The following is a 22,076-nucleotide window of genomic DNA, read 5'->3' on the forward strand; positions in this document are numbered from 1 at the left end:
AAAGCCAGCATGGTTTCCTGAAAGGAAAATCCTGCCTGACTAACCTACTGCAATTCTTTGAGGAAATTACAAACAGAGTAGACAAAGGAGATGCAGTAGGTGTGGTGTACTTGAATTTTCAGAAGGCCTTTGACAAGGTACCACAGATGAGGCTACTTAGCAAGATAAGAGCCCATGGAATTACAGGGAAGTTACTAGCAAGGGTGGAGCATTGGCTGATCAGCAGAAAACAGAGAGTGGGAATAAAGGGATCCTATTCTGTCTGGCTTCCGGTTACCAGTGGAGTTCCTCAGGGGTCGGTGTTGGGACTGCTGCTTTTTATGATGTATGTCAATGATTTGGACTATGGTATTAATGGATTTGTGGCTAAATTTGCCGATTATACAGAAGATGGGTGGAGGAGCGGGTAGTGTTGAGGAAACAGAGAGCCTGCAGAGAGACTCAGATAGTTTAGGGGAATGGGCAAAGAAGTGGCAAATGAAATACAATGTTGGAAAGTGTATAGTCATTCACTTTGGTGGAAGAAATAAATGGGCAGACTATTATTTAGATGGGGAGAGAATACAAAATGCAGAGATGCAAAGGGACTTGGAAGACCCTATGCAGGATACCCTAAAGGTTAACATTTATGTTGAGTCGGTAGTGAAGAAGGCGAATGCAATGCTGGCATTCATTTCTAGATGTATAGAATATAAGAGCAGGGATGTGGTGTTGAGGCTCTATAAGGCACTCGTGAGACCACACTTGGAGTATTGTGTGCAGTTTTGTGCTCCTTATTTTAGAAAGGATATACTGACATTGGAGAGGGTTCAGAGAAGATTCACAAGAATGATTCCAGGAATGAAAGGGTTACCGTATGAGGAATATCTGGCAACTCTTGGGCTGTATTGCCTGGAGTTCAGGAGAATGAGGGGGGATCTCATAGAAACATTCTGAATGTTAAAAGGCCTGAACAGATTAGATATGACAAAGTTATTTCCCATAGTAGGGGAGTCTAGGACAAGAGGGCACGGCTTCAGGATTGTAGGACGTCCATTTAGAACAGAGATGCAGAGAAATTACTTTAGTCAGAAGGTGGTAAATATGTGGAATTTGTTGTCACGAGCGGCTGTGGAGGCCAAGTCATTGGGTATATTTAAGGCAGAGATAGATAGGTTCTTGATTAGCCAGGGCATCAAAGGGTATGGGGAGAAGGCAGGGGAGTGGGGATGACTGGAAGAATTGGATCAGCCCATGATTGAGTGGCAGAGCAGACTTGATGGGCCAAATGGCCTACTTCTGCTCCTGTATCTTATGGTCTTATGGTCTTATACAATGTGTCTCCTGCCTTAGTGCTGTGTCTGAGATATTATGCATGTCTTTGATCCAGTGCTCTGTCTGGGATATAGTGTGTCCCCATGAACCACTGCTGTGTCTGAGATACAGTGTGTCCCCCTGTCCCAGCGCTGTGTCTGAGATACAGTGTGTCCCCCGTCCCAGTGCTGTGTCTGAGATACAGTGTCCCCCCCATCCCAGTGCTGTGTCTGCGATACAGTGTGACCCCCGTCCCAGTGCTGTGTCTGAGATACAGTGTCCCCCCCGTCCCAGTGCTGTGTCTGCGATACAGTGTGACCCCCTGTCCCAGTGCTGTGTCTGAGATACAGTGTGTCCCCCTGTCCCAGTGCTGTGTCTGAGATACAGTGTGTCTCCCATCCCAGTGCTGTGTCTGCGATACAGTGTGACCCCCTGTCCCGGTGCTATGTCTGCGATACAGTGTGACCCCCTGTCCCGGTGCGTTGTCTGAGATACAGTGTGTCCCCCCGTCCCAGTGTTCTCTCTGAGATACTATGTCTCTTTGACCCAGTGTGGTGTCTGTGATACAGTGTGTTCCTCTGACCCAGTACTGTGCCTACGATACAGTGTGTTCACTGTCCCAGGGGCCTGCCTATGATACAGTGCCCCCCTGTCCCAGTGCTGTGTTTGCAAAACAGTGTGTCCCCCGTCCCAGTGCTGTATCTGCAATAGTGTGTCCCCCTGCCCCAGTGCTGTGTCCATGATGTATTGTGTTCACTGTCCCAGGGGCCGTTTGTGACACAAGGGGAGCTTAAAGTGGCTGTGATACTTCACTGTGCTCCAGATTAAGGTAAGCTCACTCTCTCTGCTTCTGTTTTCTCTCTCTTTGTGTTATAATTCAGCACTCATTTCTTCTTTAGAACTTTGTGAAAATAGTGTGGAGGCTGGGTTCCTGTCCCTTGATGCAGAGATAGCCCCTGTTGCTGGAAAGCCCTAGGATGAAAGTGTCTAATACAAAACCAGTCGGGAGTAACCTGTAGAAACACTGAGGTGTAATATAGTGGAATCCTTTTCCACAGCTGATTGTTGGAGCAGTGAGCCTGTAAACCGTCATGGTTTGATGGGAAACATCACTGAAAATAAACAGCATTATAAGCAAGGTAAATATACACACAGTGGTTACTGTCTTAGTCAGTTTTCTTGTGATTGCAAGACTCTGTTGGACATTGGTGGCATGGGGTGCTGCAAGTCCAGTTCATTGGTTTATTGTTGAACGGTGGGGGAGCTGCATGGCTTCAGTTGTAGCTGGGACTAGGCCTCAAGCCTCAGTGTCACCCCTTCTCAGCAGCCCAGGAGGGAGGCACTGGAGTTGGTTCTGCAGTGGGTGTTGCTCACCATCCATTCTGCCATCGGTGCTCGGCAGAAGACAAGTTGTATTTTTCAGCTGCAGACTGCTGCACCATTCATGGACTTAGGGACTTGGGACTATTTTTTGTGTGACTGTGTTTAACTGCTATCTTATGCACTACAGGTACTGTATGTACTGTGTGTGACTGTGGGTACTGTGTTTTGCACCTTGGCCCCAGAGTAACGCTGTTTGTTTGGCTGTATTCATGGGTATTCATGTATGGTTGATTGACAATCAAACTTGAACTTGAACTTAATGAAGTGGCCACTGAACATATGTTCGTGACTATTTGAGTTACTGTCAGTTTGAACTAGTCTGGCCATTGTCCACTGACCTCTCTCATTAACAAGGTGTTTTTGCCCATAGAACTACCACTCACTGGATGGTTTTTGTTTTTCACACCATTCTCTGTAAACACTAGAGACTGTTGTGTGTGAAAAAAACCAGGAGATCTGCAGTTTCTGAGATACTCAAACCACCCTATCTGGCACCAACAATCAGTCCATGGTCATAGTCAGTCAGATCACATTTCTTCCCTATTGGTCTGAACAACAACTGAACCTCTTGACCATGTCTTCATTCTTTTATGAATTGAGTTGCTGCCACATGATTGGCTGATTAGATATTTATACTAGTGAGCAGGTGCACAGGGGTACCTAATAAAGTGGCCACTGAGTGTACCTGCACGCTTGGGGGGTAAGTATGAACAGAATACCTCTCTAACTTGGCATTTGATGAAAGAGTACCTCGAGTCGTTTAACCTGATTGCTGGGCTCATCCAGGGCAGGCCTACACCACGGGGTTTCTCCCGACAGACTGTGTCTATGCAACAAACAGAGCATAGAAGATGGGGAAACAGTAGCGAAGCACTTGGTACGAAACTATTACAGATTGGTGTGTTGGAGTACGGAGTTCCACTCCGACATCATCCGTAAGGAGCGTGTACGTTCTCCCCGTAGAATACATGGGTTTCCTCCGGGTGCTCCAGTTTCCTCCCACAGTCCAAAGACGTACCGGTTAGTAGGTTAATTGGTCATTGTAAATTGTCCTGTGATTAGGCTCGGGTTAAATCGGTGAGCTGCTAGCACCATGGCTCAAAGGGCCGGAATCTCTAAATACAGTAAGTTAATAAATAAACGGACAGTACAGGCCCTTCGGCCCACAATGTTGTGCTGATGTTTTCACCCCAAGATCAATTTACCCCTTCCTTCCCACATAGCACTCCATTTTTCTACCATGGATGTGCCTCCCTAGAAATTTTTTTAATGCCCCTGATGTACCTGCCTCTACACCCCTGGTGGGGTGATCCATGTATTCACCACTCTGTGTAAAAATGTTACCTCTGACATACCCCCCCACCACTAAACTTCTCTCCAATTACCTTCAAGTTATGCTCCCACTCCCTGAATTAGTTTTAATCTGTCACTTGCATTGAACAATGTCGTCATACCTATAGTGGAAGAGAGGCCTGGCTGGAAGTGACCCTCACAGAAATTCTGGATGAAGGATGTTTTTCCAACGCTCGCATTCCCAACAAAGATGATGTTGTATTCTGGTTCGAGGTCGTTGGGCTTCTCCACCTGTGCAAAGGAGGGAAAATGTTGTTGCACTGGGAACATATTGTACATCCAATTCACGTTATCACTGTGAGATCAGGCTCACAGGTCCAGCAACTCGAATGGCTGCGACTACATCTTCCATCCACTTAATACAATAACCCTATTAGACATGATAGCAGAAATAGGCCATTGGGCCCATCAACTCTGTTCTCCCATTCCATCATGGGTGATTTATATCCCGCTCAAACCCCATTAACCTGCCTTACCCTGTAACCTTTGATGCACTGACTAATCAAGCACTTACCAATTTCTGCTTTAAATATACTCAATGATTTGGCTTCCACGGCTACCTGTGGTGATGAATTCCACAGATTCACCACTCCCTGGCTAAAGAAATCCCTCCTAAACGGATGTCCCTCTATCCCGAGGCTGTGCCTTCTGGTAGTAGACTCCCCCACTACAAGAAACATCCTCTCCATGTCCACTCTACCTAGGCCTTTCAATATTTGAAAAGTTTCAATAGAATCCCCTTTATTCTTCTAAACTCCATCGAGTACAGGCCCAGAGCCATGAAACACTTCTCATATGTTGACCCTTTCATTCCCAGGATCATTCTCGTGAACTCCCTCTGGATCCTCTCCAATGCCAATACAAGGATACACATTGTATCCAAAGGAAATACAGAGGGGGTTGCGTGACTCTGTTGGTAAAAAGTAAAATCAAATTCTCAGAGGGAGGTGACATAGGATCAGAAGATGTAGAGTCCTCGTGGGTAGAGTTAAAAAGCAGTGAGAATAAGCAGACCCTAATGGGAATTATATACGGGCCTGTATGTGGGTTATATATTACAACGGGAGATAGAAAAGGCATGTTAAATGGGCAATATTACAATAGTCATGGGGGATTTCAATATGTAGCTAGATTGGGAAGATAAGATTGGCGGTGGATCCCAAGAGAGGGAATTTGTAGAAATCCTATGAGATAGCTTTTTAGAGTAGTTTGTGGTTGAGCCCACGAGGGGAAAGGCAATTCTGGATTGGGTGTTGTGTAATGAACCAGATTTGATTAGTGAGCTTAAGGTAAAGGAACCCATAGGTGTCGGTGATCAAGATATGATAGGATTCACCCTGCAGTTTGAGAAGGTAAAGTCAGATGTATTGATATTATAGTGGAGTAAAGGAAATTGCAGAGGCATTAAAAAGGAGCTGGCCAAAGTTGATTGGAGGAGGACTCTCGTATTGGCTATATTTAAAGTAGAGGTTGATTGGTAAGGGTGTCAAAGGTTATGGGGAGAAGGCAGGAGAATGGGGTTGAGAAGGATAATAAATCAGCAATGATAGAATTGTAGAGCTGAATTGATGGGCCGAATGGCATAATTCTGCTCCTATGTTCATGATCTTATACCAGGACATCCTTCTTTCGATAAGAGACCCAAAACTGCTCATAATGCCCCAGGTGCAATCTGATAAATGCCTTGTACTTAATTCACCATATGCATTTCCACATATTAGGAATTTTCTGTGGCAGTTTGGTGCGACATGCAACGAAAAACAACAACATTCAACAATAATAAAGAATCATGAATTATATAAAAATAGATTAGAGGTTAAAGTATGGATCTGGAATAAGATGTGCATAAATATATAAATATCGGCATGTATTTGCAATGTAAACAGCATTAAAGTGTTTACAGTGCAGTGACTGGAGTTATAGATGGGGGTGGTGAGGGGATATTGAGAATGGTTGATCAGACTAATTTCCTGGGGAAAGAAACTTTGAAGATGGCGTGGTTTTTGTTTAAATAGCCCTATAGAACTTTCCAGAGGGAGCTTTTGGAAAAGGTGGCCGATTAGGAAAAGGGGAGGTGCAACGAGACCTGGGTGTCATTATACACCAGTCATTGAAAGTGGGCATGCAGGTACAGCAGGCGGTGAAAAAGGCGAATGGTATGCTGGCATTTATAGCAAGAGGATTCGAGTACAGGAGCAGGGAGGTACTACTGCAGTTGTACAAGGCCTTGGTGAGACCACACCTGGAGTATTGTGTGCAGTTTTGGTCCCCTAATCTGAGGAAAGACATCCTTGCCATAGAGGGAGTACAAAGAAGGTTCACCAGATTGATTCCTGGGATGGCAGGACTTTCATATGAAGAAAGACTGGATGAACTAGGCTTGTACTCGTTGGAATTTAGAAGATTGAGGGGGGATCTGATTGAAACGTATAAGATCCTAAAGGGATTGGGCAGGCTAGATGCAGGAAGATTGTTCCCGATGTTGGGGAAGTCCAGAACGAGGGGCCACAGTTTGAGGATAGAGGGGAAGCCTTTTAGGACCGAGATTAGGAAAAACTTCTTCATACAGAGAGTGGTGAATCTGTGGAATTCTCTGCCACAGGAAACAGTTGAGGCCAGTTCATTGGCTATATTTAAGAGGGAGTTAGATATGGCCCTTGTGGCTATGGGGGTCAGGGGGTATGGAGGGAAGGCTGGGGCGGGGTTCTGAGTTGGATGATCAGCCATAATCATAATAAATGGTGGTGCAGGCTCGAAGGGCCGAATGGCCTACTCCTGCACCTATTTTCTATGTTTCTATGTTTCTATGTTCTGCACACGTACATATCTTGCGGATGACAGTCCACAGCCATGGTCTTTTCTACTGACTTGACAATTCACTGTATTTTTCAGATGCTGCACCCCAGATGGACTGTCTTGATGATCATCATGGCATTTAGCCTGAAACGGGGTGGACTGGGAGGGGGTGAGTTGGGGTGAGTTGGGGGGAGTGTAGTTAGCCTCTCTCTTGTGAAAAACAACAATGTGAGGCAAGGATATTTCTGTCATGTATCAGCCAATGCCTGGGAATTGCCCAGGCTCTCACCCTTCATTACTGAGGATCTGTAAATGTAATTGAACACTATGCAATCTGCTCAGGTGCACCAAGGAGATTGACCAGGATTCTGCCTGGGTTGGAGGGCATGTCTTATGAGGACAGTTTGAGTGAGCTAGGGTTTTTCTCCCTGGAATGGAGGAGGAGGAGAGGTAATTTGACAGAGGTGTGCAAGGTGATAAGAGGCATAGATAGAGTGGACAGGCAGACACTTTTCCCCAGTGTGGAAATGGCTAATACCAGGGGGCATAAACTTTGTGTTTGGGGGAAAATATAGGGGGTTGTCACAGATAAGTTTTTTTTTGTGTAGAGAGTGCTGATGCGTGGAACATGCTGCCAGTGGCAAAGGCCGATACATTAGGTCTAACCGAGGAGGGGTCTGGGTCCCAGGACCATCGACCTCATTCATTCTCTCCAATGCCTCATCACTTACTGAGGTGGCTGCCGGTTCCTTATGAGCCCCGTCTCTGCCTTCACCATCGAGCCTCGGGCCAGCATCCTCTCCCAGGGTCTCCGGTTTGCTCGAAGTGTCGCGAGTGGTCTGCCGCTGGATGGAGGGAGTCCTCTGCAGTCTGTGGAGTAGAGGTGACAGAGGGAGGTGAGGATTACTCTGTGTTTAATAGTAAAGTAGATAAGAGAACGCAGTGAAAGTTTAAAGGCTTGCTGTAGTAACACTGATCACAGGGTTGATGGACTGAAGAAAACTGCAGACTGTTCAGTAATACACTCCTTCTGGACTTGTCAGTCACACACGGCCTGTCTCTTGATTCCTGTCAGAACTTTTCACATTTTGCACTTTGTTCAAGCATCACTACAAGGCTCTCTCAGACTATATTTCAGATTTCTCTCCCTAAAATTGTACTTCTGTTATGATGTTTAGATGGTTTACTTTGATGTGGAGGTTACACCCAGAGGCCACTTTAATTCCATACCTCCTGTGCCTAATAAAGTGTCACTGAGTGTACGTTTGTGGTCTTCTGCTGCTGTAGCCTGTCCTCTTCAGAGTTCAACATTCAGAGGGACTCTTCTGCACACCACTGATGTAACATGTGGTTATGTGAGTTACTGTCAGCTTCAACTAGCCCGACCTCTCTCATTAACAAGCTGTTTTCACCCACAGCACTGGCTCCAGACACCATTGTGTGTGAAAATCCCAGGAGATCAGCAGTTTCTGTGATACTCAAACCACCCCTTCTGGCACCAACAATCATTCCATGGTCAATGTCACTTAGGCCATATTTCTTCCCCATTCTCTTGTTTGGTCTGAACAACAACTGAACCTCTTGACCATATCTGCATGCTTTTATGCATTGAGTAGCTGTCAAATGATTGGCTGATTAGATATTTACATTAACGAGCTGGTGTATAGGTGTATCTAATAAAGTGGCCACTAAGTGTTAATGCCCATGACATCTCTGTTAAATCGGTGGTGAAAATGGCAAAAGCAATGTTGGTGTTTATTTTGTGAGGACTAAACTATAAAAGCAAGGATGTAACTCAGTCTTTATAAGGCACTGGTCAGACTACATGGAGTATTGTGAGCAGTTTTGGGCGCCTTATCTAAGAAAATATGTGCTGGCATTGGAGAGAGTCCAGAGGAGGTTCACGAGAATGATTTTGGAATGAAAGAGTTAATGTATGAGTAGCAGTCAACGGCTCTGGGTCTGTACTCACTGGGGTTCAAAAGAATGAGGGGGATATCGCTCTAACCTATCAAATATTGAAAGGCCTCGATAGAATGGATGTGAAGAGGATGTTTCCTACAGTGGGTGAGTCTCGGACCAAAGGATACAACCTCAGAATAGAGGGACATCTATTTAGAACAGAGATGAAGTGGAGTTTGATAGGTTCCTGATTAGTCAGAGTGCCAAGGGTTACGGGGAGAAGACAGGAGAATGGGGTTAAGGGGGAGAATAAATGAGTCATGGTGCAGAGCAGACACAATGGGCCGAATTCTGTTCCTGTGTCTTATGGTCTCACGCTCTAATGGGAGGTGTGGTCCCTGCTCCTTTCTGATGTCATTTTACCATCGTCTCATAGATTCTGCAGTATGACTAAACAGTTCTTCAGGAAAGCTGATGGTGTGTCTGTGATGTACGACATTACGTCCACAAGCTGTAGTGGGGACGTCTAGAACCAGAGGATACAGCCTCAGAATAGAGGGATGTTGGTTTAGAACAGAGATGAGGAGGAATTTCTTTAGCCAAGGGTGGTGAATCTGTGCAATTCATTGCCACGGACAGCTGTGGAGACCACCACTTGGTACATTTAAGCTGGAGGTTGGTAGTTTCTTGATTAATCAGGGTGTCAAAGGTTACAGGGAGAAGGCAGGAGAATGGGGGTTGAGAGGGATAGTAAATCAGCCATGATGGAATGGGCCAAATGGTCTAATTCTGCACTTATGTCTTAAATGTTACCATAGACTACCTTTCTTGCAGGCATTTACAGGAAGGAAGACATTCACGTAAAGGAAGGTAGAGAAAAACGTGCAGTGTGTGGAGAGTTGTCATGGAGTCATAGAACACTACTGCACAGAAACAGGGCATGCCAAACTATTAAACTGCCCAGACCCATCGCCCTGCACCTGAACCATAGCCCTCTGCACCCCTGCCATCCAAATTTCTCTTCAATATTGACATTAAACCCACATCCACCCCACGCTGGCAGCTTGTTGCACCCTCTGAGTGAAGACATTCCCCCTCAGCTCTTGTTCTTGTTCTGTGAACGCTGGACAAGACTTCCTCATCATACTGGCAAAGGGCGTGCGGGACAGCTACAACATCATTTACCTCTCTGTCTCCTCCTGGAGGCTCACCAGATGGTCCTGAGTCTCCTGCGGCTCCTGCCGGATCTGTGTCAATCGTGTCTCCAGCTCCTGATTGGTCACTTTGAGCTGCTGGTTCTCAGCGCAGGTCTCCTCCAGAAGACTGCGCAGGGACTCGATCTCCGCCTGGAGCTGGAGAGACACAGAGAAACATGTCCATCATCTCCCTTTATACCCCCTCATAAACTCTATCCACCTTTCACAGTCTCTACCTCCCTCCTTCCAACTCCCTATCCCTCTCCCTCCAGCCCTTTCTCCTTCTCTCTCTGACCCTCTCTCACTCATTCACTGTCTGTGTCACCCTCTCTCTTTCTCCCTGTCCCCCTCTCCCTTTCTTTCTCTCCCTTTGCTCCTCTCTCCCTATCTCCCTCTATCTCTGTGTCTGTCTCTCATTCACTCTCTCACTGTCTCTCACTCTCAATACTACATTGATTGGCCTAATCTCAAACAATAATGAGGTGGCCTACAGAGAAGAAGTCATCTCTCTGACAAGGTGGTGTCAAGAAAACAACCTCTCCCTCACAAAAATGTGATGTCACAAAAACAAAGGAGCTGGTTGTGGATTACAGGAGGAATGGAAATGGGCTAACCCCTATTAACATCTTTATGTTCCTCGGCATCCACGTGGTCTGCACGCACCAGCTGTGTGGTGAAAAAGGCACAACAGCGCCTCCTTCACCTCAGACAGTTGAGCAAGTTTGGTATGGGCCCCTAAATCCTAAGAACTTTCTACAGGGGCACAATTGACAGCATCCTGACTGGCTGCGTCACTGCCTGGTATGGGAACTGTACCTCCCTTAATCGCAGGACTCTGCAGAGAGTGGTGTGGATAGCCCTGTGCATCTGCAGATGTGAACTTTCCATGATTCAGGACACTTACAGAGACAAGTGTGAAAACGGGATCATTAGGGACCCGAGTCATCCCAACCACAATCTATTCCAGCTGCTACCATCGGGGAAAAGGTACCGCAGCATAAAAGCCAGGACCAACAGGCTCAGGGACACCTTCTTCCACCAGGCCATCAGACTGATGAACTCACGCTGATTTGAGTGTATTTCTATGTTACATGGATTGTTTTATTTATTATAAATTACTATAATTGCACGTTTAGACAGAGACATAACATAAAGATTTTTACTCTTTATGTATGTGAAGGATGTAAGAAATAAAGTCAGTTCAATTCAATTCTTTCTGTCTCTCACTGTCCTTCTACCCCTCACACACACTCTTGGTATCTCATTCTGTCAGTCTCCTACTCTTCCTTTCCTTCTCTCTCTCCCCTCCCCCTCTCCCTCTCCCTCTCTCCATCCCCCTCACTAGCCCACTCTTTCAGATCGCAATCACAGCCACAATAAATTTCCGGAATGAATTCCCCGCATACTGTCATGTCCCCCAGTAAATCCCCAGCCACTGATCTGGGAATCTCCTGAGACTTTTGATGACCTGGTCTCTGGCCGTTCATTCAACCTGCCCTCCTATGCTATTTTGTGACTTCATGCCTCAGTGAGAGTACAACCGAAACCAGCCCAGGACAAGAATCAGGTTGCAGACTCGGGTCCTGAGTGGCTCCAGGTCTGTCTGGGATCTCGGTTTCTGGTCTGTGTTCTGATCACAATCTCTCAGTGGGACAATATTGTGCAACCCAGTCCCTACAGAATTAGACCTTCCTGCTGATTTAACCAAGGAGTAGTCTAGCTTCCGGGACCAGCTACCTCTTTAATCCTCTCTGCTGCCTCGTCTCTTCCTGAGGCTGCTGCCTTTTCCTCATGAACCCCATCTCCACCTTCTTCCAGGGTCAGGCCCTGACCTTCGACCCTTGGCCCAGGCTCTTCCCCCTGGGTGTCTGGTTTGTCCGAGGTGTCAGGAGCGGCTCGGCGTCGGATGGAGCGAGTTCTCTTCAGCCTGCCGTGCAGAGGAGACAGAGAGAGGACAGGATCACTCTGTGTTCAGCAACAAAGCAAGCACAGAACATGCTTCCTGGAGTAACAGTGACCTCAGGGTTGTTGGTTTCCAGAAAACCCCACATCGTTCTGAAGCATTCTATGTGACCTCTCACTCTGGATTCGTCAGCCTCACATGACCCGTAGAACACTACAGCTCAGAATCAGGCCCTTTGGCCCATCTAGTGCATGCTGGACTGTGGCTCCCATCGACCTGCGCCTAAACGATGGCCCTGCCTACCCCTCCCGTCCATGTAGGCACCTATCCAAACTCCTTGTAAACGTGGAAATCGAGCCCACAACCTCCACTTCCGCTGGCAGCTTACTCCACACTCTTACCACCCTCTAAGTCAGGGGTTCCTGAACTTTTTTACGTCTTGGACCCCTACCATTAACCCAGAAGTCTATGGACCCCAGGTTGGGTATCTCTGCTCAAAGTGAAGAAGTTCCCCCTCATGTTCCCCTTAAACATTTCACCTTTCACCCTTAATCCATGACCTCCAGTTCTAGCCTCACCTAACCTCAGTGGAAAAAGCCTGCTTGCATTTACCCAACTATACCCCTCATAATTTTGTACACTTCTGTCAAATCTCCCCTCAGTCTCCACACTCCAGAGAATAAATTCCTAACCTATTCAACCTCTCCCTATAACTCAAGTCCTCAAGTCCCAGCAACATCCTTGTAAATTTCTCTGTATTCTTTCAATCTTACTGATATCTGGGGACTAAATAGAATGTTCCAGATGAAGGGTCGCAGCCCATAATGTCGACTGCTTATTCCTCTCCTTGGATGCTGCCGGCCCTGCAGGGTTCCTCCAGCTTTTTGTGTCTTTTACTCTGGATATCCAGCGGCTGCAAAAACCTCCTGTGTTTATAACCAGAATGACCGATCAGATTAACTGCCTGGCGGAAGAAACTTTTAAGGTGGCGTGAAGTTTTCGTTTTAATAGCCCTGTAGTGCTTTCTAGAGGGAGCTTTTGGAAAAGGCAGCTTGCTGAGTGGGTGGTGCCCACTAGGATTTTCCCTGCCTGCTTCTTTGTTCTGCACACGTACACGTCCTACAGTGACGGTAGACCGCAGACAAGTACCTTTTCTGCCGACCTGACAGTCCACAGCATTTTGAATGTGTTGCTCTCGTTCCCTTTACCGGGGCCACAGGAACCCAGGTCTCACACACACACACACACACACACACACACACACCAGATGACAGTGAGTCTGCATTCTGTGGCTGGTGCAGACTGTGTGGAGTCCGCCCGGTCCCACGTACTGAGAACACAGTGGCTGGTACGTTCGCTGGTCCCCGGGTACAGCAGAGAGTGAATGAACGCATGGCCAGGGATGTATGCAAGGTGCATGTGGTGTTCAATGCACGTACCAGGTGGATACCTGGAGGTCTTGGTGAATGAACAGAGTGCAGGAACTACGCAGGTATGCAGTGTGCAGGATGTGTATGTGGGGAGCCTCACAATTCCACTGTCTCTTACCCTTCTCTCTCCTCCTGGAGGGTGACCAGCCGATCCTGAGCCTCCTGCAGCTCCCGTTGGATCCCCTCCAGCTGCATCTTCATCTCCTGATTGGTCACTTTGAGCTGCTGGTTCTCAGCGCTGGTCTCCTCCTGTTGACCGCGCAGGGACTCAATCTCCGCCTGGAGCTGGGGGTGTGGGGGGGAGGGAACACATGTTGAAAGGTAAATCAGAACAGAAAGTTATTGAAACCACCATCACGTGCATCTCGCCTTCCCCATCAGACTCTGGCATTTTCTATAATCCTTCTTGATCTCTGTCTCCCCTCCTCCCTCTCCTCTCCACTTTATTGTTCTCATATCCTGGGACTTCCTCTCTCTCTCTATTTTAAACCTCCATTTCTTTCTCTCTCTCTTTCTGATCTTGCAACACTATGACAACATTGATGATTTTCACTACAATGGACTCTGTGGATATGTTGTTCTTCCTTGTTTAATTTATGTCAATTTGATACTTCTCCTGTGAATGATGTGTTTCTGATGCTGTGTTTCAAAGTCGCACCAGGGCATCAGAAATCCTCATCCTCGGCTTCTCCTCTCCAAAGGGCTCACTCCCTCTGCACAATTCTGCAACACGCCAGCTCTGTCTGTGTACCTGATGCTGCTGAAGTTAAGGTTTTCATTGCACCTGAGCTCACATGGACTTGTGCAGGCAGTGATAAGCATGACTGTAGCATCACAGAGCATGACACCATGTAAACAGGCCCTTCAGCCATCTAGCTCATGTTGACCTGTTCTACTGCCTACACGCACCTGGATGTTAATCCCTCCATACCCCTCCCATCCATGTACTTATCCAAATTTACGGTAAATGTTCCAATCAAACCCACAACCACCACTCTCTGTGGAAGCACATTCTGCACTCTCACCACCCTCTGAGTGAGGAGTTTCCCCCTCATCTTCCTCCTGAATATTTCAGCTTGCACCCTCAACCAATGACCTCTAGTTCTGCTCTCACCCAAAACACAAAATACTCTGCAGATGCTGGGGTCAAAGCAACACGCACAACACGCTGGAGGAACTCAGCAGGTCGGGCAGCATCTGTGGAAACGATCAGTCAACGTTTCGGGCCAAGACCCTTCGTCAGGACTGAAGATGGAGGATGCAGGGGCCCTATAACGAAGGTGTAGTCCTTCTTCACCTTTCCCGCCTATCACCTCCCTGCTGCCCCCCTCCCCCACCCCTTGATCTTTCCCCTTACTGGTTTTTCACCTGGCGCCTACCAGCCTTCTCCTTCCCACCTTCCCCCACCTTCTTTATAGGGCCTCTTCTCCTTCCCTCTTCAGTCCTGATGAAGGGTCTCAGCCCGAAACGTTGACTGATCGTATCCATGGATGCTGCCCAACTTGCTGAGTTCCTCCAACATGTTCTGCTTTCACCCAACCTGAGGGGCAAAAGGCTGTTGTTCACGTTTGACTTTGAGTTTCTGAACCGCTATGATCTTTCGTCAGGCTCTGGTCCGGTGGCCTTATTCTCAAAGGGGACTGTTAGAGTATGGCTGAAACCCCATCACTCTGATCTGTGACCCGATCACAGTATCTCACTGGGAACAACACCAGGGGACCTTCCTGCTGCTCCAACTGAGGAGGAGTCTGACTCCGGGGATCAGCTACCTCTTCAGTTCTCCCAGCGGCCTCATCTCTTGCTGAGGCAGCCTCTGTCTCCTCATGGGCCACATCTGCTACTGGCGTCACGTCCTGACCCTCGACCCTCAGTCCGGACTCCTCTTCTGGCGTGTCTGGTTTGTCGGGAACGGCTCGGCGTCGAATGGAACGAGTTCTCTGGAGCCTGCGGAGCAGAGGTGACAGAGGGAGGACAGGATAACTCAATGGCCGTGAGTGTACGATGACCAGTGATGATGGTGGCCATCTTTTGGCTGGGAGGGTGATCACATGATCAGAGGGAGCTCCGCCCCCACAGGAGAGTATGGAGACATTGTGATTCACCTGGAAAGATCACGAGGCCAAAAACCGAGAGGAAACAGAAATCCAACACAACCGGAGTGAAGGTTATTCTGGGAAACACACAAAATGCTGGAGGAACTCAGCAGGGCAGACAGGAGAATAGACAGTCGATATTTCAAATCCAGACCCTTTTAAGGCCTGGAAAGGAATGGGGAAGACACCAGAATAAAAAGATGGATGGAGAGAGGAAGCTAGCAGGTGATAGGAGAGAGCAGATGAGGGGAAAGATGTGATGAAGTAAGAAGCTGGGAGGTGATAGGTCAAAAGGAACAATGTTAAAGAAGAAATGATCTGATAGGAGAGGAGAATGAACCATGGGAGAAAGGGATGGAGGAGAGACACCCATCGGAGGCGATGGGCAGTGAGAAGAAGAGACAGGGTGACAGGGGATCAGAATGGGGAATGGATGGAGGGTGATGGAAGGAGGGGGTAGGAGTAACTGGATCTTAGAAAAATAGATGTTCACACCACCAATGTTCATTTGGTGGCTACCCAAATGAAATATGAAGATTTGCTCCTCCAACATGATAAGTAGAGGAGGACATGGACCATCATGTCAAATGGGATTGGGGAGTGAAATTAAAAAGGGGTTACTCAGTTGGTCAAGAAAGTGGATCAGAAAGAAGAGAATAACATGTCCGTCAATCCATGAGGGAAGGGCTTGGGACAGCAAGATTGGGAAAAACTAGCATGTAAATATATCATGTGTCTCAACTCTTCCAAGGAATCGCTCACCCTTCTTTCTCCTCCTGGTGAGCTGCTTCCTCCTGGAGGATGACCAGCCGATCCTGAGCCTCCTGCAGCTCCCGTTGGATCCCCTCCAGCCGTATCTCCATCTCCTGATTGGTCACTTTGAGCTGCTGGTTCTCAGCGCTGGTCTCCTCCTGTTGACCGCGCAGGGACTCGATCTCCGCCTGGAGCTGGAGTGGGAGAGAACACAGAATGACAATCATCTCCGCCTGAAACTGCAGGTCCAGGGGACACACATTAAAAAGACAAATCAGAATAAGAACGTTACCTGAAACTACCACCACCACCTGCCACTCTCCTTCCAAATTGATCTCTCTCTTTCTCTCTCCTCTCCCTCCTCTCCATTTTATCCCTCTCCTGTCCTGTGACTTCCTTCCCCCCCCCCTTTTCTTTTCTATCTCCATTTTTCCCTCTCTTTCTGTTCTTGATCACTCTGAAGGTTATGAATTTTAAGGAGATTTGTCTGGTCACCGAACTCTCTAACAAACTTCTACAGGTCCTGTTGAAAGTGTCCTGACCGGTCCCATCACGGTCCGGAGCAACAGTTCTAAAGTACACGAATGTAAGAGGCTGCAGAGAGTAGTGAACTCAGCCCATAAATCATGGGCTTGTTCCTCCCCACCATCGGTAGTATCTACAGGAGGTGCTGCCTCAGAGAGGGAACGTCCATCACAGATCCTCCCTGTCCGGGCCATGCCATCTTCTCACAGCTCCCATCAGGCAGGAGATACAGAAGCCGGAAGTCCCACATCACTCGGTTCAGGAACAGTTAGACTCCTGCAACCATCTGGTTCTTGAATCAATTGGCAAAACACTAATCATTATCTCAGTACCACAAGACCATGACTACATTGTCCAGTTCCATTGCAATAGACTCTGTTGATATTTTGTTTTAATTGTGCTCTTTCTTGTATGAGTGAGGGAGTGAGTGAGGGAGGGAGGGAGTGAGTCAGAGTTGACCATGGATATTGCATCCCAGCACACAAGCCTGGGCAGTACTATTTGGAGAGCAAGCTATTGTACATGTAGCAAGCTTCTCCTCTCCACACATCTGATGAACCCAAAGGAACAGCAGAGACCAATACAGTTCGGTACCAAAGCATCACAGGAATTGCCAGACAGCATTGAACTCAATGTACGACTGCCTTAGGGACTCTAGCCTCAGATTTTTCCCTCAGGGTTTAATCCCGAAGCTTTCCCATGAGTGGGTATGGCCACAAGGCAGCAGAGGTTTGAGCTAAGTGTTTTCCTTCATCATTTGAGCTCCCAACCACGGCTAACAAGCCCCATCTGCCCAAAGCGACTGGTTTTAAGGCACCAGTTATCTGCCTTTGCCCCTTCTGTCAGTAGAAACAGCTCTGCCGGGCTTAGCAGCTAAACCACACGCGTAGGACAGGAGTTGGACTCAGTTGTCAGAAGCTATTTGAGGCGCTCCCATTTAAGAGCATCTAGTAGCTAGTGGGAGCTTGTCCCCATTACCACTCCCGGCTGTAAAAGCCTTAAGGAACTTTGTGTACAATTTTGTATAATTTATGTCTAACTGATGTTAATCTTGTGAATGTCGTGTCTCTGACACTCTGTGTCTGTGATGCTGCAGAAGGTAAGTTTTTCATTGTATCTGAGCACACTGGGAGTTGTTCAGATGGTAAAAAATTTGAATTTAAAATCATAGTGCCAAAGACCACTACATCACATAAACAGGCACCTCAGATCATGTAGTTCATGCTGACCTGATCTTCTACCACGTCCCATCTACACGCCCCAGGATGGTATCTCTCGTACCCCTCCCATCCACGTACCTATCCAAACTTCAGGTAAGTGTTGTAAACAAACCAGCATCCTACACTTCCTCTGGCAGCTCGTTCCACACACTCACCTCCCTCTGATTGAGGAGTTTCCCCCTCATCTTCCTCTGAAACAATTCACTTTTCACCCCTAACCTATAAACTCTGGTTCTGCTGTCACTCAACCTAAGGGGCAAAAGGCTGATGTGTAAGTTTGACCTTGAGTTGCCCAACTCCAACTATCTTCAAGTCTGGTGGCTGTGTTCCCAATGGGGACCGTTGTATTACAGCTGAGATGCTCTCTCTCTGATTTGTGATCTGATCACAGTGTCTCACTGGGAACAACACCATGGAAGCAAGTCCCGACAGGGTCTGACCAGGGGTCTAACTCAGGGGATCAGCTACCTCTTCAATTTTCTCTGAGGCAGCCTCCGTCTCCTCATGGGCCACATCTCCACCTGCTCCTGGGGACACGTCCTGACCCTCGACTCTCAGTCCAAACTCCTCTCCCGGCGTGTCCGGTTTGTCGGGAACGGCTCGGCGTCGAATGGAACGAGTTCTCTGGAGCCTGCGGAGCAGAGGTGACAGAGGGAGGACAGGATAACTCAATGGCCGTGAGTGTACGATGACCAGTGATGCTGGTGGTTATCTATTGGCAGGAAGGGTGATCACATGATCAGAGGGAGCTCCGCCCCCACAGGAGAGTATGGAGACATTGTGATTCACCTGGAAAGATCACGAGGCCAAAAACCAAGAGGAAACAGAAATCCAACACAACAGGAGTGAAGGTTATTCTGGGAAACACACAAAATTCTGGAGGAACTCAGCAGGACAGACAGGGGAATAGACAGTCGACATTTCAAATCCAGACCCTTTCAAGGCCTGGAAAGGTAGGGGGAGACACCAGAATAAAAAGGTGGGGGATGGGAAGGAGTATATGCTAGCAGGTGATAGGAGAGAGCAGATGAGGGGAAAGATGTGATGAAGTAAGAAGCTGGGAGGAGATAGGTCAAAAGGTAGAAGGTTGAAGAAGAAGTGATTGCCGGGAGAAGAGAATGAACCATGGGAGAAAGGGATGAGGAGAGGTACCCAATGGAGGCAATGGGCAATGAGGAGAAGAGACAGGGTGGCAGGGGATCAGAAAAGGGAATGGATGAAGGGAGATGGAAGGAGTGGGGAGAAGTAACTGGATCTTAGAGAAATCGATGTTCACACCACGTGGTTGGATGCATCCCAGATGGAATATGAGGTGTTGTTTCTCAACATGATAATGGCCTCATTTTGGCAAGAGAGGGGGTAATGGATCATGAAGTCGGAATTGGAACAGGGAGTGAAATTAAAAATGTGTTACTCTGTCGGTCAAGAGAGTTGATCAGAAAGCAGAGAATAGTTTGTCCATCAATCCCTGGAGGAAAATTTGGGCACAGCAGGATTGGGAAAAACTGGCAAGAAAGTATACCATGTGACAACTCTTTCAAGGAGTCCCTCACCCTTCCTTCTCCTCCCGGTGAGCTGCTTCCTCCTGGAGGGTGACCAGCCGATCCTGAGCCTCTTGCAGCTCCTGTTGGATCCCCTCCAGCCGCGTCTCCATCTCCTGATTGGTCACTTTGAGCTGCTGGTTCTCAGCGCTGGTCTCCTCCTGTTGACCGCGTAGGGACTCGATCTCCGCCTGGAGCTGGAGTGGGAGAGAACACAGAACGACAATCATCTCCACCTGAAACTGCGGGTCCAGGGAACACAGAATGACAATCATCTCCGTCTGGAGCTGCAGGTTCAGGAAACACACATGAAAAGATAAATCTCTACAAGAACATTACCTGAAACTACCACCACCACCTACCACTTGCCTTCCAAATTGATCTCTCTCTCCTCCTCTCCCTCCTCTCCATTTTATCCCTCTCCTGTCCTGTGACTTCCTTCCCCCCACACTCTCTCTCTCTCTCCCTCTCTCTCTCTTTCTCTCTCTCTCTTTTTTTGTCTATCCATTTTTCCCTCTCTTTCTGTTCTTGATCACTCTGAAGGTTATGAAGTTTAAGGAGGTTTGTCTGGTCACTGAACACTCTAACAAACTTCTACAGGTCCTGTTGAAAGTGTCCTGACTGGTCCCATCACGGTCTGGAGCAACAGTTCTAAAGTACACGAATGTAAGAGGCTGTTGTTCTAATTGTGCTCTTTCTTGTACAATTTTGTATAATTTATGTCTAATTGATGTTAATCTTTTAAATGTCGTGTCTCTGACGCTCTGTGTCTGTGATGCTGCAGAAGGTAAGTTTTTCATTGCATCTGAGCACACAGAGACTTGTGCAGATGGTAATCAACTCAACTTTAGATTCATAGAGTCAAACAGCACTACATCGCATAAACAGGCCCTTCAGACCATCTAGTTCATGCCGACCTGATCTTCTACCGCGTCCCATCTACACGCCCCAGGATGGTATCTCTCGTACCCCTCCCATCCACGTACCTATCCAAACTTCAGGTAAGTGTTGTAAACAAACCAGCATCCTATACTTCCTCTGGCAGCTCGTTCCACACACTAACCTCCCTCTGAGTGAGGAGTTTCCCCCTCATCTTCCTCTGAAACAATTCACTTTTCACCCCTAACCTACGAACTCTGGTTCTGCTCTCACTCAACCTGAGGGGCAAATGGCTGATGTGTAAGTTTGACTTTGAGTTCCCCAACTCCAACTATCTTCAAGTCTGGTGGCTGTGTTCCCAATGGGGACCGTTGTATTACAGCTGAGATGCCATCTCTCTGATTTGTGATCTGATCACAGTGTCTCACTGGGAACAACACCATGGAAGCAAGTCCCGACAGGGTCTGACCAGGGGTCTGACTCAGGGGATCAGCTACCTCTTCAATTTTCTCCGCTGCCTCATCTCTTGCTGAGGCAGCCTCCGTCTTCTCATGGGCCACATCTCCACCTGCTTCTGGGGACACGTCCTGACCCTCGACCCTCAGTCCAGACTCCTCTCCCGGCGTGTCCGGTTTGTTGGGAACGGCTCGGCGTCGAATGGAACGAGTTCTCTGGAGCCTGCGGGGCAGAGGTGACAGAGGGAGGACAGGATAACTCAATGGCCATGAGTGTACGATGACCAGTGATGATGGTGGCCATCTATTGGCTGGGAGGGTGATCACATGATCAGAGGGAGCTCCGCCCCCACAGGAGAGTATGGAGACATTGTGATTCACCTGGAAGGATCACAAGGCCAAAAACTGAGAACAAAACAGAAATCCAACAGAACAGGAGTGAAGGTTATTCTGAGAAATGTGCAAAATGCTGGAGGAACTCAGCAGGACAGACAGGGGAATAGACAGTCGATATTTCAAATCCAGACCCTTTTAAGGCCTGGAAAGGAAGGGGGAAGAAACTAGAATAAAAAGATGGGTGGAGAGAGGAAGCTAGCAGGTGATAGGAGAGAGCCGATGAGGGGAACAATGTGATGAAGTGAGAAGCTGGGAGCTGACAGGTCAAAAGGTGAAAGTTTGAAGAAAAAGCGATCTGATGGGAGAGGAGAATGGACCATGGGAGAAAGGGACGGAGGAGAGGCACCCATGGAGGCGATGGGCAGTGAGGAGAAGAGATGGAGTGAGAGGGGAACCATATTGAAGAATGGGAAAAAGAGAGAAGGAAGAGGTTGGAAGAAATTACCAGCACTTGTAGAAATTGATGTTCACACCACGCGGTTGGATGCTACCCAGATGGAATATGAAGTGTTGCTCCTAAACATGGTAATGGCCTCGTTATGGCAGAAGAGGAGTCATGGACTAACATGTTGAAATTGGAATGGGGTGTGAAGTGAAATTAAAATGGGATTACTCAGTTGTTCAAAAGAGTGGATCAGAAAGCAACGAATGACATGTCTGTCAGTCACTAAAGGGAGAAGAGTGGGAATAGCAGGATTGGGAAAAACTGGCATGAAAACGTATGATGTGACTCAACTATTCTGAGGCATTCTCACCCTTCCTTCTCCTCCCGGTGAGTTGCTTCTTCCTGGAGGGTGACCAGCTGATCCCGGGCCTTCTGCAGCTCCTGTTGGATCCCCTCCAGCTGCGTCTCCATCTCCTGATTAGTCACTTTGAGCTGCTGGTTCTCAGCGCTGGTCTCCTCCTGTTGACCGCGCAGGGACTCGATCTCCACCTGGAGCTGGAGGGAGAGGGAACA

At 47.8% G+C, this 22,076-nt stretch overlaps 1 protein-coding gene across 1 annotated transcript in view; it reads right to left on the minus strand.

The window, feature by feature from the left end:
* The window catches only part of LOC134341098 (plectin-like), a gene marked incomplete at its 5' end in the record, with an annotated part of 80,607 nt that overhangs the window by 17,480 nt on the left and 41,051 nt on the right, over nt 1-22,076 (minus strand). The window contains 11 exons of the mRNA XM_063038848.1: nt 4,131-4,260; nt 7,557-7,695; nt 9,913-10,079; nt 11,661-11,850; nt 13,375-13,541; nt 15,026-15,200; nt 16,112-16,296; nt 18,316-18,478; nt 19,401-19,585; nt 20,765-20,945; nt 21,874-22,058. Coding sequence (XP_062894918.1) covers nt 4,131-4,260; nt 7,557-7,695; nt 9,913-10,079; nt 11,661-11,850; nt 13,375-13,541; nt 15,026-15,200; nt 16,112-16,296; nt 18,316-18,478; nt 19,401-19,585; nt 20,765-20,945; nt 21,874-22,058 — 1,867 coding nt within the window. The remainder of the gene's footprint in view (nt 1-4,130; nt 4,261-7,556; nt 7,696-9,912; nt 10,080-11,660; nt 11,851-13,374; nt 13,542-15,025; nt 15,201-16,111; nt 16,297-18,315; nt 18,479-19,400; nt 19,586-20,764; nt 20,946-21,873; nt 22,059-22,076) is intronic.

This window comes from Mobula hypostoma (genome assembly GCF_963921235.1).
Source record: "Mobula hypostoma chromosome 3 unlocalized genomic scaffold, sMobHyp1.1 SUPER_3_unloc_1, whole genome shotgun sequence".
NCBI lineage: Eukaryota > Metazoa > Chordata > Chondrichthyes > Myliobatiformes > Myliobatidae > Mobula > Mobula hypostoma.